The sequence below is a fragment of the Ranitomeya variabilis genome, chromosome 1 (genome assembly GCF_051348905.1).
Source record: "Ranitomeya variabilis isolate aRanVar5 chromosome 1, aRanVar5.hap1, whole genome shotgun sequence".
Taxonomy (NCBI): domain Eukaryota; kingdom Metazoa; phylum Chordata; class Amphibia; order Anura; family Dendrobatidae; genus Ranitomeya; species Ranitomeya variabilis.
The window spans coordinates 157,939,087-157,961,895 of NC_135232.1; the positions used below are offsets into that span (position 1 = coordinate 157,939,087).

The following is a 22,809-nucleotide window of genomic DNA, read 5'->3' on the forward strand; positions in this document are numbered from 1 at the left end:
AAAAAAAAAACCCAGCAAGTTACATTGTTACGTATACTTCATAGAAAACATCTGATGCGTTTCTGACTTGTAACCACTCTTATTACTAAGACGAGGAGCGGTTACACACCAGAAACGCGTCAGATGTTTACTATGGAATACACAATAATATGACACGCTGTGTTTTTTATAATCAAGATGGAATAACATTTGAATGTTTTTATACAAGGAATTGGGATGTGCATTTTCTTTTCTACCTCTTTCCTAAAATCTGATCCGGCACATTGAGGGAAATTGGTCACTTTTTTCATGCTCAAGGAACATCCCTGACCTGTGAATGAGGCCTGACGCTTCCTGACTGGTGTAAGATAAGTCCTCTTTCACTTATACTTCTGTATTTGAACTTTGCAGAGTCTGTAGACTTTGGATGATTGTTCATTAATTTTGAGACCACATTGCTCATGCAGAAGTAGTGATTTATTTTGGCAACTAATGCTTTAGGGATATCGCTAATTTTCTCAGTTGCAATTGATGTTTACTTTTAACCATTGCTCTGGTGCTTGACTACAATTTGCTTCGGTTCTGTAATTAAGAATACAGTTGTGGCAATTATTAGTAGTTTCGCAGTGAGAGCGATGCTATGATGTGTTTTTTAGATGTTTTCTGCTCCTTGCCCCTTAGAGTACTTCTCCCTCAGATCACAGAGATTCATCAGAAAATCACATCAGTAGGGGCCTGTAGGGCCCATCTTGAAGCGCCAGTAATAAGTAGAATAAAGAGGTCGTCAATGCTCTGCCAGTATTTTTCTCTGGCTGTTGTGGATTGCGTTTAGTTTTTTTTAGCCAGTAGGTGAGGCCTCGTTGTCACCATGTATTGTCTGGTGGTGAAGCTCTTCTCTTGAGAAGGCCTGGGTTAGTCTCTAGTGTTTGCCACTGTATAGGTTTGCTGTGGAGTACTTTGCTTATTGACGCTATTGGTCTAGCAATATCTGTGTCCTGCAGACCTTGCTTAGGGGGAGGCTCCTGCTGCAGCCAGTTGTCTAACAGCAGACATAGGATAGTGAGGAAGAGTGGAAAATGTCTTCATCACTTGGGACACAAGAATCAAAGAAAGATTACAAGACAAGAAGGTTGAAGGTGTTTTTTTATTTATTTATTTATTTTTTCCAATGGTTATTGATTCTTTAAGGCATGAGAATGGAGACTTAATGTGACTTGCCTGTAGTCGGTGTGGTCTGCTTTATTGACAAAATAAGGCTAGGTACACACTTCATTTGTGGCCACTGTTGGGTGGATATCCTCTGGAGACATAAACCCAACAGTAGCTACTGGTTGAATGTCCACTATGGGGACCCATTCTAAAACTTATACTGCACGGTATACGTTTGTTTTTATTTTTCAGGGGCTCTGTCCATAGACAGTGGTATGCTGATAGAGGCCAAAAAGCCCACGCTTTTGGCCTCCTTCTGTTACATAAAAGAAGACCTCCAATAAATTCATATAAAATATATGTTTTAGAAAACTAAAAACTATGTCTAAAAAATATTTAAAATGGGATAACATCATAAAGAAAAGAAGCAAACAAACGTTAAGCATGGGGATGAATCAGGTCCAACAATAATAATGAATACATGGAGAACAACAGTAAAGTCCCTTCATGAATCGATCGATAAATCAATAAAAGCACAGTGCTTGAAGTAAATCATGTGAAAAAATGCATGTAAATAAGAACCAAACACATCCTGCAGGACTGGGTGAAGTTGTTTAAATAATATAGTGCAATGCATAGTAAGAGAGATTTTACTTAAGAACTTTTCTAAGAGTGAAGAAACATTTCTCTGCACATCATAGCCAAACATAAAGACACATTAATGATATATAATTACCCAAAGTCCAGACTGCCACAACGTACCCCCTGATGTGCTTTTCGAGAATCTCTTCCTCAGAAGGGGTGAAGAGAAATGTTTCTTCACTCTTATAAAAGCACTGTGCTTTTATTGATTTATTGATCGATTCGTGAAGGGACTTTACTGTTGTTATCCATGTATTCATTATTATTTTGTGACCTGATTCATCCCCCTGCCTAACGTTTGTTTGCTCCATTAATTCCCTATGGGGATGCTGGAAAAATCCGAGCACATCACTCGGCAGTCCCACAAGTAGTAATTCATAGATAGTAAACTTGCTAGAAGGGCCCTCACTCCTCTTGGTATCTGTTGTATTATGTGTTTCCTCTGTTACGTCTGTACAAGCACCCTCTGAGATGTAAAGTGCTGCGGAATATGTTGGCGCTATAGAAATAAAAAATACTATTATATTGGAGTTCAGGTTTCAGGAAGCACAGCCTCTTCCTTCCAATTGGTTAAAAGTTCTCTGTTCTGCCATGGGTGTGGGTCCCAGCATAAACCAACATCATTCAGCGACTTATCACCTATCGTGTGGTTCGGTTAGGCTACTTTCACACTTGCGTCTTCTGCTGTATGTTGTTGTGCAGCAAAATGACGTATCGACGGACGTTACGAAAATAGCGAAAAACGTGTGTGACGCATCCAGTGTAATGATGGATGCGTCATCCACAAAAAAACGTGATACGTCGCTGTATTCCTGTGTGTAAGGCTACTTTCACACTAGCGTCGTTACGGGTCCGTCGCGATGTGAAATTTATGCACGACGTGGGCAGCGGATGCAGTTTTTCAACGCATCCACTGCCCAGTCTAAAGTCCGAGGATGAGGGGGCGGAGTTTCGGCCGCGCATGCGCAGTAGAAAATGGCGGACACGACGAACAAAAAAAGTTCACTTGAACGTTTTTTCCTGCCGATGGTCCGCCAAAACACGACTGATCCGTTGCACGACGGACGCAACATGTGGCCATCCGTCGCGATCCGTCGCTAATGCAAGTCTATGGGGAAAAAAACACATCCTGTGGGCACATTTGCAGGATCCGATTTTTTCCAAAAACGATGGATTGCAAAAAACGCAAGTGTGAAAGTAGCCTTAGGCTATTTTCACACTTGCGTTTTTCAGCTTCCGTCACAATCCGGCGTTTTTTGAGAGTGCAAAATTTGCAGGATACTGCATTTTCCCATAGACTTGTATTAGCAACGGATTGTGACGGATGGCCACACGTCGCGTCCATCGTGCACTGGATGTGTCGTGTTTTGGCGGACCGTCGGCGCGAAAAAACGTTCAAGGGGACGTTTTTTCGTACGGCGCTTCCGCCATTTTCTACCGCGCATGCGCGGCCAGAACTCCGTCCCCTCCTCCCCGGGACTTTACAATGGGCAGCGGATGCGTTGAAAAACTGCATCCGCTGCCCACGTCGTGCCATATTTCCACAACGTGCGTCGGTAAGTCACGCTGACGCTTAGCGACGGACCCGTACCGACGCAAGTGTGAAAGAAGCCTTACGGTCAGCGACGGATCCTGCGCCCATAGGCTTCCATTATAGCAGACGACGGGCAGCGCAGGATGCGTCGCTGACCGATTTTTCGACGTGCAGAAAACCGTTCCTATGAACGTTTTCTCCGCACGATGGACCCCTATTTCCCGACGGATCCAGTGCACGACGGATAAAACGTGTGGCCATCCGTCTCAATCCGTCGCTAATACAAGTCTATGGGAAAATGCAGGATCCTGCATTCTCAAAAATCGACGGATTGTGACTGAAGCTGAAAAACGCAAGTGTGAAAGTAGCCTAAGGCTACTGAGATGCTGCAGGTCAGCTGATAATTTTTTTTCTGTATATTTTATATTTATTTTTAAAATATTTTTGAGGTTTAATAATAAAGTTTTCTTTTTTTTTTAGGAAGTTTTGCACAGGCTTTTGCATAAAACAGGAAAACGCTTGAAAAATAAAAAAAATAAAAAAAAAAGAAATGCATGAGATTCTTGCATTTTTAACCAGCAAAAAATGGTGTGAAGCCTATAGAATGAACACTAATAAGCCTTTATTTTGCTCACAATTAGGTAACAAAAACCGAATTAGAAAAACTGAAATTGGGTTACAGGCAGCTAACAAAAGAAGTGAATTCGGCAAAAGAAAAGTTTAAAGAAGCTGTTACGAAAGGTAATTTTAATATTTATTTAGAAACTTTAACTAAAAAAGAGAAATCACCTGTAAATGCATATTGTTTTGCCTTTCACCTTGTATTAATTTATTGTTCATTTTTGGGGGTTGGTATAAGACATTATTTCTGTGAATACGGGTATTTGTTTCCTGGAACAGCAGCCATTTCATTACCTGGAGGAAGGACGTTATTAAATAATTGGTAAAGTGTTGTTCTTCTGTGTTGACCTTAAAGCCACTAACTGATACTGCTCCTGTTGAGGTGCCACCAGCATGTAGTACTGGGTCCGCACTGCCAAACGCCGGTTCAGGGGGATCTTTAGTGGGCAAGTGTCCATAGTATTGAGCAGTTCCTAATGGGCCGCCCCAGAGGGACCGTTTTCCAGTGATGATGGCTTGATAAGTCGCCTAAAATGTTTCCCGCTCTTCTGATTGAGTGCCACACTCATGAAACCATAGGTCTCTACTGCCTATCATCATACAAAGATCCTATACAACCACCCCTGATGACTACATTCGTAGTGATATTCATTCCCCTGTGGTCATCGCTCCTGTTTGATCATCCCATGTACTGGTGCTCTTCAGAGGGGACTACTCTATTCCCACCGCCACGTGTCCATACTCACTACATCATAACCTGCATCTAAACCCTCACTGAGAAGTTTCAGGCCTTTGGCGCGGGCCGCCCCTTCTTTCTGATACATCTGCTGCATCTGTCTTACAGCTGTATGTACGGGAGCCAAACTATTTCCAGAATAAAAGGGTTATAATTCAAGTTGTGCAGCACACAGACCTAAAGTGTCCTAGAGCTGTATTCTTATAGAAATCTGTGATGGTCCGAGATACCAGACTTGTGCTATATGGCCACTTAAGCCATATCTATCAAAATATCAGACAATCATAGCATATGTGGTAGAGGGACCGGAGGTCGATATTTGCTCCCTGGCATACTCAGTATTCCAGGTACCCAGCCAGACTGCCCATAAAGACGTAACGTGCCATAATTAATAGCACAGCGCCAGCCATGACAAGTGAGATGGCAGAGCTCATATTACATTTTATTAGGTCTTTAAATTTTACAGGACTCGTTTCTTGTTTGCAAATATTTCCTTCACATAAAGTGTTCCCTGGCAGCACGACATGTGCGGTAGGGGCTGGCCACAATTCATCTGCTAGCTCCCTGGCTTGCTCGGCTCTTTAAATCAATATTTTAAGTACTAAGGGAGCTGTCGAAACATTGCACATTGTGTGAGAACTGTAATCAAGCCAATTCTCTCTGCAGGCAAGACACTGTGTGCTTCGTAAAGAGAAAAGACATTTCATTGGAAAACCAAGGTCTCTCTTTTATGAAATCCATCTGTGAATGGTCTTCTAATATTTCTTTAGAATCTTGCCTCATATTGCACTTGATTAATTTCCAACAATAACTTTAGATGCTCCCACTACATGGACAGCATGTTACCTATATGAACCTTGTGCCTGTTACTTATTGTTATAGTATGATCGCCATGTTGTAGCAGCCTGATGCATTTTTTTGGGGTGGAGAAGTTAGTGTATGTGAACCTCTACAGGCTTCAGTTATCCCATTACTGACAGATGCACAGTGATGCATCATCTTCATCGAAGATCAGCAGGGTTTCAACAAATTGCAAATCCCAAAAGAAATCCTCCTTTCTTCATTGTACAGTCATTATTGGTATTGGGTCACATCTGTGGAACTGTACTTTAAACAGTGTTTGCATAAATTAATAGTACAGGTGATTTATAAGAAACTTTATAGGTATCTTATCAGAGAAATCGGCTTGTTTCCCCACTTATCCACTCCCCGCTGCCTCCAGAACTAGTGAAAAAGCAAGTCAAGTGTGTCTTGTTCAGAGGAGTCCTATGACGCCTCCTATTATTCTTTATGGAAAAAGGAGGAGTGAGTAGCAGGGAAAGAACAGACAGAGGCGAATAGTAAAACATGGTGCAGAGCTCAGTAACAAGTGTTTAATCTCAAATCAGAGCTTGATTCAGATCAGCACAGCTCAGCTCTGCTGTATAATGTTCTCCATGTTGCTGCAGCTTGTCTTTGAGCTAAGGCTAGGTTCACATTGCGTTAGGGCAATCCGTTAAACGCATAGCGCTAGCGCAATGTTTCTTTAGGGTTCGCGTTCATCGTTCCCGCTAGCGCAGATCCCCGATCTGCGCTAGCGAGCACCGGACCTCGGACGCACTTCGGACGCTGCAAGCAGCGTCCGAGATCTGTCACAAAAGAACGGCACATCGTTAGCGCGTGCCGAAAATAGCATGCGCTAGCGATGCGCTACAGAGACAAACCACATTGCTGTCAATGGGTGCGCTAATTGCGACAATTTCGCCGTGCAACGCAGTCCGTTAGCGTTAACCCATTAACGCTATGTGAACCTAGCCTAAGAATGTGAGTGAAAAGTAGGCAGTCCCCTCTGTGCTGTCTATAGGAGAAATCCCTGCAGCGGCTCTCCTTCCCCAGCAAACCATGGATTACAGGTTACAGATGGCGTATGCAGAGGGGAAAACTGAGGAGAACGCAGGATAGAAGCCACATAATGACCAGAAAATGTGTTATTCCTCATGTACACTCAAAGCTTATTCTGAAAAGTTACTTGGAGGCACACTTCCCATTTAAGCTGAGTGATCAGGGCAACAAACATAAAGGTATACTGCTTTTAAAAAAAATGTGTATAATCTGTCATAATCCAGCTGGCCATCAGGCTGCAATGATGCTGAACTAAAGTAAGATTTAGAAGTTGGCTTACACCCGCATCCTGATATATTCACCAGTTGACATGGCTCCTTGCCTTCGGCTGGCATAACCCTTACCCTACATGGTTTTTACCGGTCTTTGTATTTTTGTGTTTGGTGCACCTTATTCACTTGCTTAGTGATTTAATAAAAGTGAAGTATTCTTTACTCTACCTTTCAGGCTAAAGATCGCAGATTGTAGAGTGTGGGCTCTTTGGGCTTCAGCTGTATCTAGTGTGTACGGTCATTCCTCTATGACTTAAAGGAAAGGCCTTTTGTTTGGATCTCCTGGTAATGCATTTTTTGTATCTCAACAACACAGGAAAAGAGACAGAGAAAGCCAAAGATCGATATGACAAAGCCACCATGAAGCTCCACATGCTCCATAACCAGTATGTGCTTGCTCTGAAAGGAGCCCAACTCCACCAGGATCAGTATTATGATTCCACTCTTCCTCTTCTACTGGACTCTCTGCAGACCATGCAAGAGGAGATGATCAAAGGCCTGTAAGAAAAATGTCTTACCTATAAGCAGTTTGGATTTTTTTTCTTAGATTTATTGTTGAGACTTTTTTTTATATTCACTGTCAGCTGAAACGAATTACATAGGATGTTTTTATAGGGGCATAAATGGCTTATTTGACCCTCCTTGTCAGCCAGGTCTATATTTTTTCTTTTCTTAAGATGGTACTCTCACTTACTCTCTATTTTGGATTGATCTGAACTGATTAATTTGAAGAGAACCTGTTAGCGCTCCTGATTTGTCTGATTTAGTAATTGTATTGCCTGTAGTATAACCATTCTGGAGCGCCTTTTCTTACAACTTGTGCAGGTCGTCTGTTGTTCCTACTAGAAATGTGTGAATTATATGACCACCCTGGGCCACCAGTAGTGACTGGGCCCTCACTCATTATACTGTCCAGTCGGCACGGATGGTGTCAGACAGAGACCGGACTTTTTTCTTTGTTTTTTAAAAAGCTAAAAGGTAACACCCACATTTCAGTGAACTAGATTTGGAGAAGTTGTGCTTTTTTATTTTCCCAAATGTTAAACTTTTTTTCTTTTAATTTCAGCAAAGGGATCTTTGATGAATACTGTCAGATCACCAGTCTGGTGTCAGATGAAATTGTAGCTGTACATAAAGAAATTGAGATGTGTGTCCAAGAAATAAATCCAACCACGGAGTATGAAACCTTTATTGAGAAACACAAGTAGGTTTTATGCTTTAATGTCTACAGTGTGTGTGTGTCTTCTGCTGCCCTACTACAGGATTGAGGTAGACCCTGCCACCCCATAAAATGTGAGCGAGAGCTGTGGAGCGGTTGGTGTGTTAGAATAAGTTCCATAGAACATCACCATTCTGCCTCTCCTGTCTTCCTTACAGTTTCCATTGCAATTTGCAAAGGTACTAAGGGCCAATTCATCCAACAGATTCTGCCAAAAATCTGGTGAAAACCTGTTTGAAATATACGATTTGCCCAAAAATGTTGCAACCTTTTGGCGTTTTTACACTCGTTCCTGCAAAGCTCCAGCCTCCTTTTGAAAAGAGGGTTGAGCTTTGCAGTGAAGGGGTGTGACCATGCACAGCCGACATACTAATTTACATAATTTACACCACAGCAGTGATGACAATTTCAACAGAGATTTAGGGTACTGTCACACAGTGGCACTTTGGTCGCTACGACGGCACGATCCGTGACGTTCCAGCGATATCCATACGATCTCGCTGTGTCTGACACGCTACTGCGATCAGGAACCCCGCTGAGAATCGTACGTAGTAGCAGATCGTTTGAAACTTTCTTTCGTCGTCAAGTGTCCCGCTGTGGCGGCATGATTGCATCGTGTGACAAAGGTTGTATACGATGTGCGCACAGTAACCAATGGCTTCTACATCGCAAATACTTCATGAAATAATCGCTCCAGCGCCGTGTATTGCAACGTGTGACCGCAGTATACGACGCTGGAGCGATAATCAAGCGATGCTGCAACGTCACAGATCGTGCCGTCGTAGCGACCAAAGTGCCACTGTGTGACAGTACCCTTACTCGCATCCCAGAATGGAGAGCATTTATTGTGTTGGCTTATGGCAGGTGGTAAAAATGCAGAACATACATTAGAGGTGCTCCTGTCACCAGGCCAGAAGTGGTCGATTTTGCTTTTACAGTTTTAGAGATCTGGGCTTTTTTTTATTTAGTGCGAATACTCATGGTCTTTATCATGGGGTTGTGACTCACAAGATAATATTGCAGAGCAGCCTAAACTCGCACACTCCAAAAATCCTGTGCCACCCTTTGTAAAGACTATTATATTCTGTCTGTGAATGAAAAGGCCCAGATGTCTGAAACTGTACATTGTGTTTTTTTTTTTTTTTTTTTTTTCCCAATGCAAAGAAATAAAAAACCTACAATACTCAGGGGAGTAGCGGGTATAAAAGCACAAAATCTGGCCCCTTTCACCTGTTCCCAGGTCCTCTATAATGAATGTGCATGGGCTTACAAGACGTTGCGTTGACCTTGCGCTCCTGCTGAGATTGTTGTCTACACAAACCTCCTGGATCACTTTACTCGAGCAATGCTGAGCTTTTTCAATTGTTTTCTGCCACTGGTAGACCCACAGAGGAGATAATAGTAGTGAGCTTTTAGTGTTGTCTGCCGGCACACGTCAAGGGGAACCATTCAGTTGATTAATGATTGCCAAATGGAGACCTGTTAATCACCTGGAGCGCCGGCGCAGCCGTACTTTATCTTCCCTGTTGAGGGCAGAGCAAAGTACTGCAGTGCACAGACGCTTGGAAAGGTCAGTGAGGCCCAGTGCACTGCAGTACTTTCCTCTGCCCTCAACAGGGCCGATAAAGTACGCCTGCGCCGGAGCCACGGCAGGAAGACAAGATGAGGACGTCATCGTGAAAAGATGGGAGGGACCGGACCGTGACGCCAATCGGATCGGACCGCAGCGGGACCGCCCCTGGGTGAGTATAATCTAACCTCTTTTTGTTACCTTTCAGGTTACATTGGGGGCTTATCTACAGCATTACAGAATGCATTACAGAATGCTGTAGATACACCCCTGATGCCGGTGGCCTTAGCTCATATACGATTTTTAGGGTGACAGATTCCCTTTAAGCACACTTTGAACTGTAATCTCTGCATATTCTTTACTTGCAATCTGTAGTTCACCATTTGTCTGCCTCTTGTGATAGGTCGCCAGAATCCAAGAAAGAAGACATTGAATTTGACGTGTCCTTACTGGAAGAAATTGAGAATCTGCAGGCCAATGAGATCATGTGGAATAACCTCACGGCAGACAGCCTCAATTCAATGTAAGTTAATTTACCTATAGAAACTGTTTCAAATAATGTATACATTTTTTTTTTTTTTTCGTATAAAATTTAAAAAAATTTCAAGACCAGACAACTTTTTTTTTTTTTTTTTTTTTTTTTTTTTTAGTTTTTAGACTCTAGGTAAGATGGCAACTTCTGCCTCTGCTAGTCCTGGAGAAGTTGACAGCCAGGTGACCTTTGGACATAACAGAAACCTATTCCAGATGCTGATAAGGAAAACTGTACTCTAGATGGCTAAATAAGTGTCAGCTGTAAGGCTATGTTCACACTTTGCCTTTTTTTTTTAAATGCAAATTTTAAGCTGCGTTTTACAGCACCAGCAAAAGCTATGAGATTACCGAAATCTCATGCACACACATTGGATTGGAAAATTGCTGCATTTTTGCAAACTGCAGCATGTCGCTTCTTTCAGCATTTTTTTCACCCATAGAAACCAATGAGTAAGTGTAAAAGTGCAGGTATCAGGTTTTTCTGCGTTTTTGGTGCAAAAACCTGTGGAAGCATGCACAAGAGACCATAAAAGCTCAGCAAAGCCTTCTTTTTTTAAGCCGCTTCTTTACTGCCAAGAGAGCCAGTTTTGCCAGCAGAAAAATACATGCAGCAAAAACTTTGTGTGAACATAGCCTTAATATTCCATGGCGGTTACTTGACCCAGGGCCCTTATTTATGGCTGCCAGTCTTGCTGGTAACAGCCTGTATCTCATCAAAATGGTAGCCGTTCATGGCGTGCCCACTTTCAGGATAAAATCCAACTCTGTTGGTAGCTGCATTTCCACGTGTGTTATCCATCAGTACCAATTCCTATTATACGATCTGCTGTAAGACATATGATGACGATTGATTATTTCTAATAGATGGATAATAAAGCATTTTTAACTCCTTATTGTTTTTGCTTCTTCTCTTTGCAGCAGTCACAATTTTTTTTCATTTGCAAGGCTCTGTGGTTTTGTTTTATGTGGGAAAAATTACTGTGTAATTTTATATAATACATTTTTTGTGAAAGAAAGATTGGAAAAAAAAAAGTTGTTGGTTTACAAATTGTTCCAAATGATGCAAATAATATTTTTCTCTGATTTTCTGATCCAAATGAGTCAGCATAATGTTCAGTTCATAAACTGTTAGAGCATAAATCAGATTTATGCTCTAATGGTTGAGGATTTGAACATTATACTGACTCATTTGCATCTAGTGAAAAGGATGGGAAGTACGGGGACTCCCAACATTTTGTAAAAGCTAAGGGCCGCCTGCAGCCTCGCACCGCCGAACACTTCCTCCTCCCATCTTGGGGCCCACAGCATCGCCCCCCTCCTGCTGTCGCCACCGGCTTCCTGCAGCAGCGACCCTGCCTCTTGTGTCCGCAAAATACCATATCTTTTTCCAGTCTTGTTGGTCTTCTAGATGATTTTTTACCAATAATAATAATTATTAATAATACTAGGTGTATGTTTTGGGTCAGTGTCCTGCTATGGAATTCATTTGGAGTCAATGTGGCATCTCCTTGAAGGTACTGCATGATGTATAAGTTTCTTATTGTGATATTTAGCATTTAGGACACTATTAGGCTATGTGCACACAGTGCGTTTTTGATGCATTTTCACTGCATTTTTTCTGCCACCTAAATGGCCAAAAACTCTATGGAATCCTTATTCAAGCTTATTCAATGACAATCCTGAAGTGTTGTGCACATGATCAGTAAATTTCCATGCATAATTGTAGTGCGTTATTTTTCTGCTGCATGTCAATTCTTTTTGCGTTTTTGCACCCATTGACTTCAGTTAAGTCAGTCAAATCTGCAGGAAAAACACAGGCATAAAAATGTTTACAGATTTGCGCTGGATTTGCTGAGTTTTTGTTTTGCCTTTTAGCGGCTTCCTGTTGTGATTCCCACGCTCTCATCTGTGTGACAGTGTGGGAAATACCGGCGCGGTGGTTATCGGCAGTCATGCTACCGCCGGTAAGACCGTAGGTCAGAGCGCTGCGGGACCATGCTGGCAGATGTCAGCGTGACCCCGCTGCTGTGACTGTGACCCGCGGTAATGCTACCACAGGTATTGTCGATCACAGCGCTGCGGGACCATGCTGGCAGATGTCAGTGTGACCCCGCTGCTGTGACGGTGACCCGCGGTAATGATACTGCAGGTACTGTCGGTCACAGGGCTGCGGGACCATGCTGGCAGATGTCAGCGTGACCCCGCTGCTGTGACGGTGACCCGCGGTAATGCTACCACAGGTATTGTCGATCACAGCGCTGCGGGACCATGCTGGCAGATGTCAGCGTGACCCCGCTGCTGTGACTGTGACCCGCGGTAATGCTACCACAGGTATTGTCGATCACAGCGCTGCGGGACCATGCTGGCAGATGTCAGCGTGACCCCGCTGCTGTGACTGTGACCCGCGGTAATGCTACTGCAGGTACTGTCTGTCACAGCGCTGCGGGACCATGCTGGCAGATGTCAGCGTGACCCCGCTGCTGTGACGGTGACCCGCGGTAATGCTACTGCAGGTACTGTCGGTCACAGCGCTGCGGGACCATGCTGGCAGATGTCAGCGTGACCCCGCTGCTGTGACTGTGACCCGCGGTAATGCTACTGCAGGTACTGTCTGTCACAGCGCTGCGGGACCATGCTGGCAGATGTCAGCGTGACCCCGCTGCTGTGACTGTGACCCGCGGTAATGCTACCACAGGTATTGTCGATCACAGCGCTGCGGGACCATGCTGGCAGATGTCAGCGTGACCCCGCTGCTGTGACTGTGACCCGCGGTAATGCTACTGCAGGTACTGTCTGTCACAGCGCTGCGGGACCATGCTGGCAGATGTCAGCGTGACCCCGCTGCTGTGACTGTGACCCGCGGTAATGCTACCACAGGTATTGTCGATCACAGCGCTGCGGGACCATGCTGGCAGATGTCAGCGTGACCCCGCTGCTGTGACTGTGACCCGCGGTAATGCTACTGCAGGTACTGTCGGTCACAGCGCTGCGGGACCATGCTCGCAGATGTCAGCGTGACCCCGCTGCTGTGACTGTGACCCGCGGTAATGCTACTGCTGGTACTGTCGGTCACAGCGCTGCGGGACCATGCTGGCACGTCAGGCGTTGGCTGATGAAAGCACTGCTCCCATTGGGCTACGTCTGCTGTCACTGACACCAGTGGGCAAAAATGGCTGATGTTTGCTGTTATTTTATTTCTTTTGATTTCCTTCAGTATCCGTTTTTTTTTCTTTTCAACTTTCCCATACAGTTCCAGACATATGGGCCTTTTTATTTAGAACGTATCTTTATGGTCCTTGTCAAGGGGTGCAGCTCATATGGTAACTATTCTAAAGATACGGGCCCAAAACTGTATTCTGTAGTCAGGGTACAAGCAGAAATAAAAAAAGGCAAAACCTCGTCACTTTCAGAAGCACAAATCTCCTAATAAATTGGGTGCGTTATGTGCTTTGTGTGTGACTGAACTACAAATTGTAAATACGACCTCAGGCTGTCATTTTGTAGCATAAACTATAGTAAATGTGTTGACCCGCGTGTGGCGCTGCACCCAACCTTTGAGTGGCAGAAAAAGTTACCAATGGTGTGCTACATAATTTGTAACTTTTTTTTCTCTCCATTTGCTGTCACTTTTGTATTAATAAATTACCCCAAAATAAATATGGAATTAATTAAAAAGAAATTAGTTTCTTATAGGTATGCAATCAATCGCCATCACGTATCTAGTAATTGCAACAGATAGTATAATAGGGATTGTTATTGTATAATTGTGTATGTGTGATGTACTGCACGATCGCAGGGATGTACATTATGCTGCAGTTAAAGGATTGTTGGGGATCTTTATATCGGTGGGCTAGTCAATCAGCGGTTCCCAGTGCGAGTGGCGGCTCAGTTGTGGAACAGAACTACAAAGATTCATCAACTGCCTAGTGGCCGTAGCCAGGTACTGCATACCCGCACCCTATTGATTCCAATAGGAGTCAGATATGCAGCAACTAAGCACATCTAGCTGGCAAGGATAACCGCTGATCGGTGGGGGTGCAAGGTGTCGCCTTCCCACCGATTTAGATATTGATTGCTATCCTATGGATAGGCCATAGATAAAAAAAAATCCTGGCCAACCCTAAATGCGTGGACAGAGTACCAGAAATGCATCAGCCTGAGCGACACGTGGAGCCACGGCTTGTAATGTTTATTCAGTAAAGCTTTGAATTCTATCCTGAAAGTGAGTGTTGTGTGAACATTTACTATTCCTCTGACATCTGACCTGCCCGACACTTCTAAAGAGACTTAAGGATCGTCAGCTCTTGTGCCATGTCTGTATGGTAAACATTAGTGAATACTTCAGCATCTTTTTAGAACTGTCCCTTTACTTTTTCTTCTGTTATTCCTGCTGGAAATGAATAAATACATGTATATTGACCCCTCAGTGTTACCATTTCACCAGAGACGGTTGTACCCCTACTAGGCAGGGCTGTGGAGTCTGTAAGCCAAACCTCCGACTCCTCAATTTCCCTGACTCCACAGCCCTCGTCACTACTGAGCATGTACGTAAAGTGCAGCACAGATTTGTCTCCTCTAAAAGCTGAGATCCTTAGAGCAGGAGCAGAATATAGATTTATAGGACATTTCAGAACTTTCCCAAATTCTTCTGAAAACATTTCCAGCACATCCTGTATTGTACTACTGTACCCAGTTTATTACATATTTTCTCAGTCGGTCCATTTTACACCGACTCCACCAAAATGGACACACTGCACATCCCTGCTACTAGGTCTGTAGTTGTTAGTTCAGTTCTGATGGTGTCAGACTACGTCAGTCCTCATCCTGTTGAAAGGGGGAATAGTAACATACAAACAAGCCTTGTAAATCGGCTGCATGTCTTGAATGCAAGCGTTCCTTTTCCCACAGTGCTGTGAAGTGCCTTTGAAAGAAGCCGCTGTCTTTTTATATTTCTGCCTACTTTAGAAAAGTTGCAGATCGTGATATTGACCCCCCCTTTGTCTCGTAGCATCTGTTTGCTGCTTTGACTAATTTCTCTATAGAGATGTGCATTGAATCCAAATGGTGTCACGTACAAGATGAGCTTAAGACTTTCTGCTTCCATCCTTGACATAGCTAGCGGGAGCTTGAAGCTTTTGTCATCTTTTGGAAGTCATCCAGGGACAGCTTCCTGGACTTCTTACAAAGGATGAAAATGAAAGTTTATCTTTCTTCAAATGTTCTATTGAAGTCAGACAAGAATGTGACATTTCGGGTTCACTTCTAGACTCCATTTACAACCGGCATTCACAAGACTAAATGAAATGCCAGCGTGATTTTCATTTACATTTTGTGAGATGAGATGATGTAAGGGTTGGAACAATCCACCTATAACTTTCCATTGCTCTTCAGATATAGAATGTAAGAATGTAATGCTTATATTAATATGACTAACTCTGTCTCCGTTTTATCTGTGTCGTCTTATTATCAGGCTGTAATGTCTGATGTGCCTGCACATATCAGACTAAAGTTATTGACACTGGACTGTTTCACCCCAACGATACTTATTTTGGTGAAATGACACCCCACCATAGACCAGAAAGAAGGGGGCTTTGTCTAACGTTTTGTCCAAATTGTTGCTTGTCTCCAAATAATGCCCTTCAGGCTATGTTTCAGCAATGAGCTTTAGCTGAGTTTTTTTATTTTACTGATTTTCTGCACTTATTGAGTAAAATAGGTTACTGTGAATTTTCTAAAATATGCAGTGTAAAAAACTAACCAAAAGCTCATCGTGGGAATGCAGGCTTGACAAACATTCCCAAGAAGCTTGTTCCTCCATTGGTTTTGAACATTCAGGGCCAGTGTAATATAATACAGTATGAGTATGGCTGTTTGGCATCATGACTGTTCACCAGATAATTGTTTGTTGAACAGTTCTTCAGCCATAAACCAACTGCTAGCAAGTGTGTCTGTCTACCTCCATGGTATGGCAGAACATTTTACCCTTGCCATGGATTTCACCCTCTGCATTCTAACTGATATCCTGTGGGGATAATAAGTATTTGATTCACTGTCGAATTAGCATGTTTTCTGACCTACAAAGAATGGAGAGGTCTGTAATTTTTTTTTATTGTAGGTTAAATTCAAATGTGAGAGACAGAATTTAAAAATGAAAACAAGAAAATCGCATTATATGATTTTTAAATAATTTGCTTTTTATTGAATGAAGTAAGTATTTGACACAATAGAAAAACTGACTTAATATTTGGTACAGAAACCTTTGCAATTAGAGGTCAGATGTTTCTTGTAATTCTTGACCAAGTTTGCACACACTGCAGCAGGGATTTTGTCCCACTTTTCCATACAGATCTTCTCCAGTCTTCTCCAGATCTTTCAGGTTTCGGGGCTGTCCCTGGGCAACATTGAGTTTCAGCTCATCCCTAAGATTTTCTATTGGGTTCAGGTCTGTAGACTGGCTAGGCCACTCCAGGACCTTGAAATGCTTCTTACGGAGCCACTCCTTAGTTGCCCTGGCTGTGTGCTTCTTCTCATTTTCATGCTGGCAGACACAGCCACGACCCATCTTTAATTCTCTTACTGAGGGAAGGATGTTGTTGGCCAAAATCTTGCTGTATATGACCCCATCCATCCTCCCTTTTATGTGGTGCAGTTGTTCAGTCCCCTTTGCAGAAAAGCACCCCCAAAGTTGGAAGTTTCCCCCACCATGCTTGACGGATGGGACTGTGTTCTTCGGATTGTACTTGTCCTTCTTCTTTCTCCAAACACCACGAGTGGAGCTGATACCAAAAAGTTCTATCATATATATACTGTATATACATTAAAATATATATGTGTGTATATATTTATGTGTGTTATATAATATATCATTGTCAAGTCTTAAAGAATCACTCTCACCTACATTTTTGTGAACCTCCAGGACCCACACTGGTCTGCTCCTCTTAGTGATGTCACCGTTCTTCAGACTCTCCGGGTCACTCTCTGCTCTATGCATGAGCCTGAAGTCTTTTACCATGCAAGTGTATGGTGCCTTGTTCTAACACTCCATAGACTTCTATTGTGAAAAGCCACTTCTGGGTCACGTAGAGCGCAGTGTAACTCTCTGGACATAGGAGACATCACTCAGAAGAGGAGCACAACAGCACTGGACACCGGAGAGAGCAGCGATAGGTGAGCATATTAATACATATACACAGTTTTAATAAGATGGGAGTTCTTCTTTGATTTGTATTTGAATTATTTCATTGCATATATGTTGCTATAGAAGTTATGGAGGTAGTATGCACAACCTTTTTTATTTTTTTTTTATGATGCAATTGGCTAAAAATATATATATTGAAAGCCTTCAGTCAAGCTTAGCCATAACGGTGCGTTTTGATAACGCATAATTATACATTGTGGTTGCCCAGTATGACATCTCACCCCATTTATTCGGTTCATGTTTCTGGTTTTACTAGGCAGCGCCATGTCCTGCTTGGTCGTATCTTTTGCATCTTAGCGCAGGACCTTGTTAGAATGAAATGTGTTAGCAGCCGCTCTGCCTTGCTTAACACTGAGCAGGATTTATCGCTTTCTATTTAATTCTCACCTTGTGGACAGCGATTTCATGTTGGGCTCAATTTACTTGTCTAGCGTTGCACTCCGTGTCATCTCAGGAATATATCACAATTTGTTTTGCAGGTTGAAAACGGCGTCTGAGGAGCTTGCACAGACACAGCAGTCACTTGTAAGCAAAGAGGAGCTTCTTGCTGAAAGAGAGAAAGAGATCGAACAATCTGCAAACGCTTGTGAAAGGAAATCTGAGTAAGTCTCCTGCAGTTATCATCCAAGGAAAAGGCCATTGTTACACTGAATGTTTGGCTCTGTCAATAAAATAAACGCGTTAAGGGCCGTCTGTCACCCCAAACTCACAGAGTAAGTTAAACACATCACCTTTGGGGTTCTAGTCCCTGCCTCCATTTGCAGAACCTGCAGTAAGGGTATGTGCACACGTCAGGATTTCTTGCAGAAATTTCCTGAAGAAAACCGGAAATTTTCTGCAAGAAATCCGAATTTTTTTTTTTGCGTCTTTTTTTTAGCATTTTGCAAGCGAAATTAGCTTGCAGAATGCTGAAGTTTTCCAAGCGATCTGTAGCATCGCTTGGAAAACTGATTGACAGGTTGGTCACACTTGTCAAACATAGTGTTTGACAAGTGTGACCAACTTTTTACTATAGTAAAATATAGTAAAATATAGTATAGTATAGTAAAAGATAGAATGTTTAAAAATAATTAAAAAAAATAAAAAAAATGGTTATACTCACCTGCAGACAGCCGATCTCAGCGTCGTCCGTTCCTATAGATGGTGTGTGTGTGCAGGACCTTCGATGACGTCGCGGTCACATGAGCGGTCACGCGACCAATCACAAGACCGCGACGTCATCGCAGGTCCTTCACACACACCATCTATAGGAACGGAAGCGGCAGCATGCACCGCTGAGAGGCGGGAAGACTCCGGGGCCATCGAAGGTGAGTATATCACTATTTTTTATTTAAATTCTTTTTTTTTTTACCAATTATATGGTGCCCAGTCCGTGGAGGAGAGTCTCCTCTTCTCCACCCTGGGTACCAACCGCACATGATCTGCTTACTTCCCGCATGGTGTGCACAGCCACATGCGGAAAGTAAGCAGATCAATGCATTCCTAGGTGTGCGGAATCCCCGCAATTCCGCAAATTTAATGAACATGTTGCTTTTTTTTTCCGCGATGCGATTTTTTCGCGGAAAAAATTGCAACATTTGCACAAGAAATGCGGAATACACTGTTAATAATAGGAGGCATATGTAAGTTTTTTTTTTGCGGTTTTTTTTGCGTTTTTATCACGTTTTTATAGCGAAAAAAACGCGAAAAATACTGAACGTGTGCACATGGCCTAACAGTGACCCTGTAATGACTGGTGACGTACTGTACATATTCTTCACTGCTAGCTCTATGGTGTATGGAGTGGGCTCATGAACTAAATCTGCTGGTAACAAGTGGCCCGAGTGAGCTCAGATTGGTGCTATTAGGCATATATATCATCTGTCTATCACTTCCACTGGCATTTAAATGTCACAATGACCTCCTAATGTAATAGTGAAGAATTGATGGGATTCCATAGTAGCCGGGGACCTGCTGACTTTCCTGGTGACTGCAATCTTAGGTTACAAATATCAAAAAACTGTCTGTCACTTTCAAACAGAAATCAGGTGTGAACAGGTGCAAACTACGAGCAGCCATCTCCATATATAACCAACAAATAAAGTAGCACTATGGCATGAAAACATGAAATATGAATTACAATACTGCTCTAGAAAATAGGAAAAAATTTGAATAGTTAGTGTAAAAATTGGCCAATTCATGTGTACCTAGCAGCCGCAATATGGCGATTCTCTTTGCTGGGAACCTGCCTAATGTGAATCCTCTCCTAGGCTAAAGCCTGCATTGCATTCCTATCGACCCACATAAATGCCGGCCTTAGCTCGCTCTCGCTATAAGTAGAAACATGTCCACATGATTCCCAGGTAATGTTCCTAGGCTGGCCTGGTGAGTTGTCTGCGTGTGCATGGGGCGCAATATAATGGGAGTCTTCTATCTCCGATAGCTCTGTGTAAGATCAGTAGAAAGCCAGGTATGTAACTGAGGCTCTTGCATAGAGCTGAGTGAGCCAGAGGAATACACCTGTAGATTGGCCACACACATAGTATATTTTGCTATAGCATATTATAGTATAGTAATGTATAACTATATATTTTTAACAAAACACTTCAGACACTGCACTCATCCATTTGTCAGGACAAAAAGCAATTTGTGAAACTTGAGAACTTAATGATTTAGAGGCTAGAAATGGCAATACACTCAGTGGATCATTTGTATTGGGTATCTTATCTCCTGCTGTGGAGAACCTGGAACCCATCAGGCTCCTTAATGTGAAATTGTTGAAGTCGGAACATTAGGAGATAAGTGAATCAGAGGTGACCACCTCTACCATATTCTATTGGATTTTTGGGGACCTCCTCTATTCCTATACACTATTTTCTCATATGGTATTATATTATTTACATATTTTTTTCCTTTGATTAATGGAAGATTCCCTCCCCATCCCCCCCTTTATCCATCTCAATGCTATCGCTTTCCTGGCAAGGAACTCACAAATCAGAAATATATCATAATGTGGCCAAATTTCCTCATCGAATATTATTATTTATTTATATAGCGCCAATAATTCCATGGTGCTGTACATGAGAAAGAGTTACCTGCAAAGTTATAGATATCGTTTACAGTGAATAAATTTACGATGACAGACTGGTACAGAGGGGAGAGGACCCTGTCCTTGCGGACTTACATTCTCCCAACTCACACAATTCCTGCCCACAATCGGTGCCCCAATTACGGGATAGCAGGCACCAAACTCCCCCGCCTCTCAACACCTTCCCAACCTACCACATAAAATGACACAATACACATGGTGTTAAGATAAAAGGCGGCTGTATGTATTATGGTTACTCAAATATTAAATATATTAAAACAATAAATAATGGTTACTCAAAAATTAAATACATTAAACCAATAAATAACAATAAAATTCATTACTCCATAGACAATAAAACCATCCAGTCTCCATCCAGCAAGCTGGGCAAGCACCATCTGATAAACACCACCACAACATTAACTTAGGGAGGGAGGGGGGGCGGCTGTAATTAAAATCCCAGCTGCAGTAAATCTGATAGGAAAGCAGGGCTTCAGAAGCTCTTCTACTGGGCGCCGAAATCTGTTAACCAATCAGACTCCTGTTGCTCATTTCTGCCTGTCACCTGAGTACTAAAAGCCAATCCACAAACAGTAAGTACCATTAGGCATAACAAATAAAAAAGAGGGTGATAGGAATAGAGTCTAAACATTGAGAGAACTAAAGGGACATACCAAAGCTGAACTGTAGCCCAAATAGCCAATAGTAATCGGGGAGCTGGTGCCGCAATCCCATGAAGCTACCACGCTATTTTCTCTAAAGGAGCCCTTGTACATTCTTGATAATGTAGTAACCACTTCACTCCAATATCTCCTACACTACATAGTTCGAGATAAGATGCCTAAAATCTGCCCCCAGTTCCCCACGTCTATGGCAATCATCAGAGGATAATCTACCAAACGTGTAAGCACGCAGTGACCATTCAGTGCTGACAGCTGGGAGACACGGGAAGAAGTGCGGGACCCATGCTGTCGGTCCCGGGACCCATGCTGTCGGTCCCGGGACCCATGCTGTCGGTCCCGGGACCCATGCTGTCGGTCCCGGGACCCATGCTGAGATTCCTGGGTCATCTTGCATGCACTGATATTTTAAGTTCTAGCCACAGATTGTCAACGACATACACATCAGATGACTGTGAGGGTCATTGTAAAACCTTCAGCCTTTTGAGATGCTTAAGACAAAGTCTATTAGAAGAGTTAGAGGCAAAACACCTCCATATTCAAATAATGGAACACATCCCAAAATGCCTAAGTATTGGGGAGTAAGGTGGATCCATTGTGAAAAAATACGTTTAAAAAGTAGATTCTTAATTAACATATGTATAAAATATGAAGTTAAAAAGTTCAAGCAGATAGAACAGAATAATGACAAAAGTTGTGCGGTGACATACATAATTAGGTAAATTAATGTTGTAAATAAAATTTGATTCAGGCTGTACTGTCTGGAAAACAATAATTCAATTCATATATATGTAGATATTTGATATTGGTCAAAAAATGGTTAGAGTTCCATGTAATCAATTTATAAAGTGGTTAGTGCAATGGCCGTAAGCTGGGAACCTGACCCTTAAATACAGATACAGTAGATCAGACAGAACAGCGAAAATGAAATCAGTGACCCTTCCTGTCATGTGGCACAACAGTTGCTGACCTTTTCCTCTTTGGAGAGTCTACTTGCATATGTAAATGGGTTATCCACTACTGTGACATCCCCTTCTCAGTTATATTCTCATTTCTAAAATAGAAGCCTGCACTCGCATCAAGTGCTCGAGCCTCTCCAGTGACTGTAGCACTGGATCTCCCAGCATAACATTATGTTGTCACGTGATCCCTGCAGCCAATCAGAAGCCACGCCACTCTCCTTTCTTTCGGGCATAACGGACATCTGGAGGAAGTCGGAGAGAGGGAGCAGGTCTCACTACTTCATGATGTCAGTTTTATCCAAAGGAAATGAGAATGAGGAGTCCTCTGATTGGTGTCTGCACTCACGTGACATCATATGAGACCCAGCACAGACGTCCCTGAAATGGCGCCAACACCAGAGGTGAGTTTAGGCTGTAATTATTTTAGAAGGGGGAATATAGCAGTTGAGAAGGAGTTGTCGGAGTCTCCTTAGACTAGCCTGGCACTCTCCACGAGGAGACACTTTACCCCTTTACCTAGCAGAGCCTCTACCCGAGTCAAACCCGTGCTCCTGCTTTGCACTGATAATGGCAGACACCCAAAAGTACTTGTTTGCAAGGTGACTGTCTAGTTTCTGATTCCAATTTTTTTTTTTATTGTTTTTATAATGCACAACAAAAACAATCAACAGGTTCATTCGAACACACACCATATGGCATATTAGCTAATGAAATGGAGAATTGTTTAGTTACATGAAAACAAACAACTCCACGCGGTATCAACAG

At 42.7% G+C, this 22,809-nt stretch overlaps 1 protein-coding gene across 10 annotated transcripts in view; it reads left to right on the forward strand.

Annotated features, from left to right (window-relative positions):
• Positions 1 to 22,809, forward strand: part of FER (FER tyrosine kinase) — a 310,990-nt gene that overhangs the window by 72,596 nt on the left and 215,585 nt on the right. For 8 of the 10 annotated variants that reach the window (XR_013221836.1, XR_013221837.1, XM_077290053.1 and 5 more), the window contains exons 6-10: positions 3,946 to 4,045; positions 7,131 to 7,314; positions 7,881 to 8,018; positions 10,007 to 10,126; positions 17,815 to 17,937. Coding sequence is in view for 8 of the 10 variants with exons in the window: in XM_077290053.1 (XP_077146168.1) it covers positions 3,946 to 4,045; positions 7,131 to 7,314; positions 7,881 to 8,018; positions 10,007 to 10,126; positions 17,815 to 17,937 (665 nt within the window). In the remaining 2 variants the exon portion in view is untranslated. Of the gene's footprint in view, positions 1 to 3,945; positions 4,046 to 7,130; positions 7,315 to 7,880; positions 8,019 to 10,006; positions 10,127 to 10,253; positions 11,030 to 17,814; positions 17,938 to 22,809 lie in introns of those variants that run through there. The other 2 variants (XM_077290111.1, XM_077290102.1) reach the window with 2 other exon arrangements.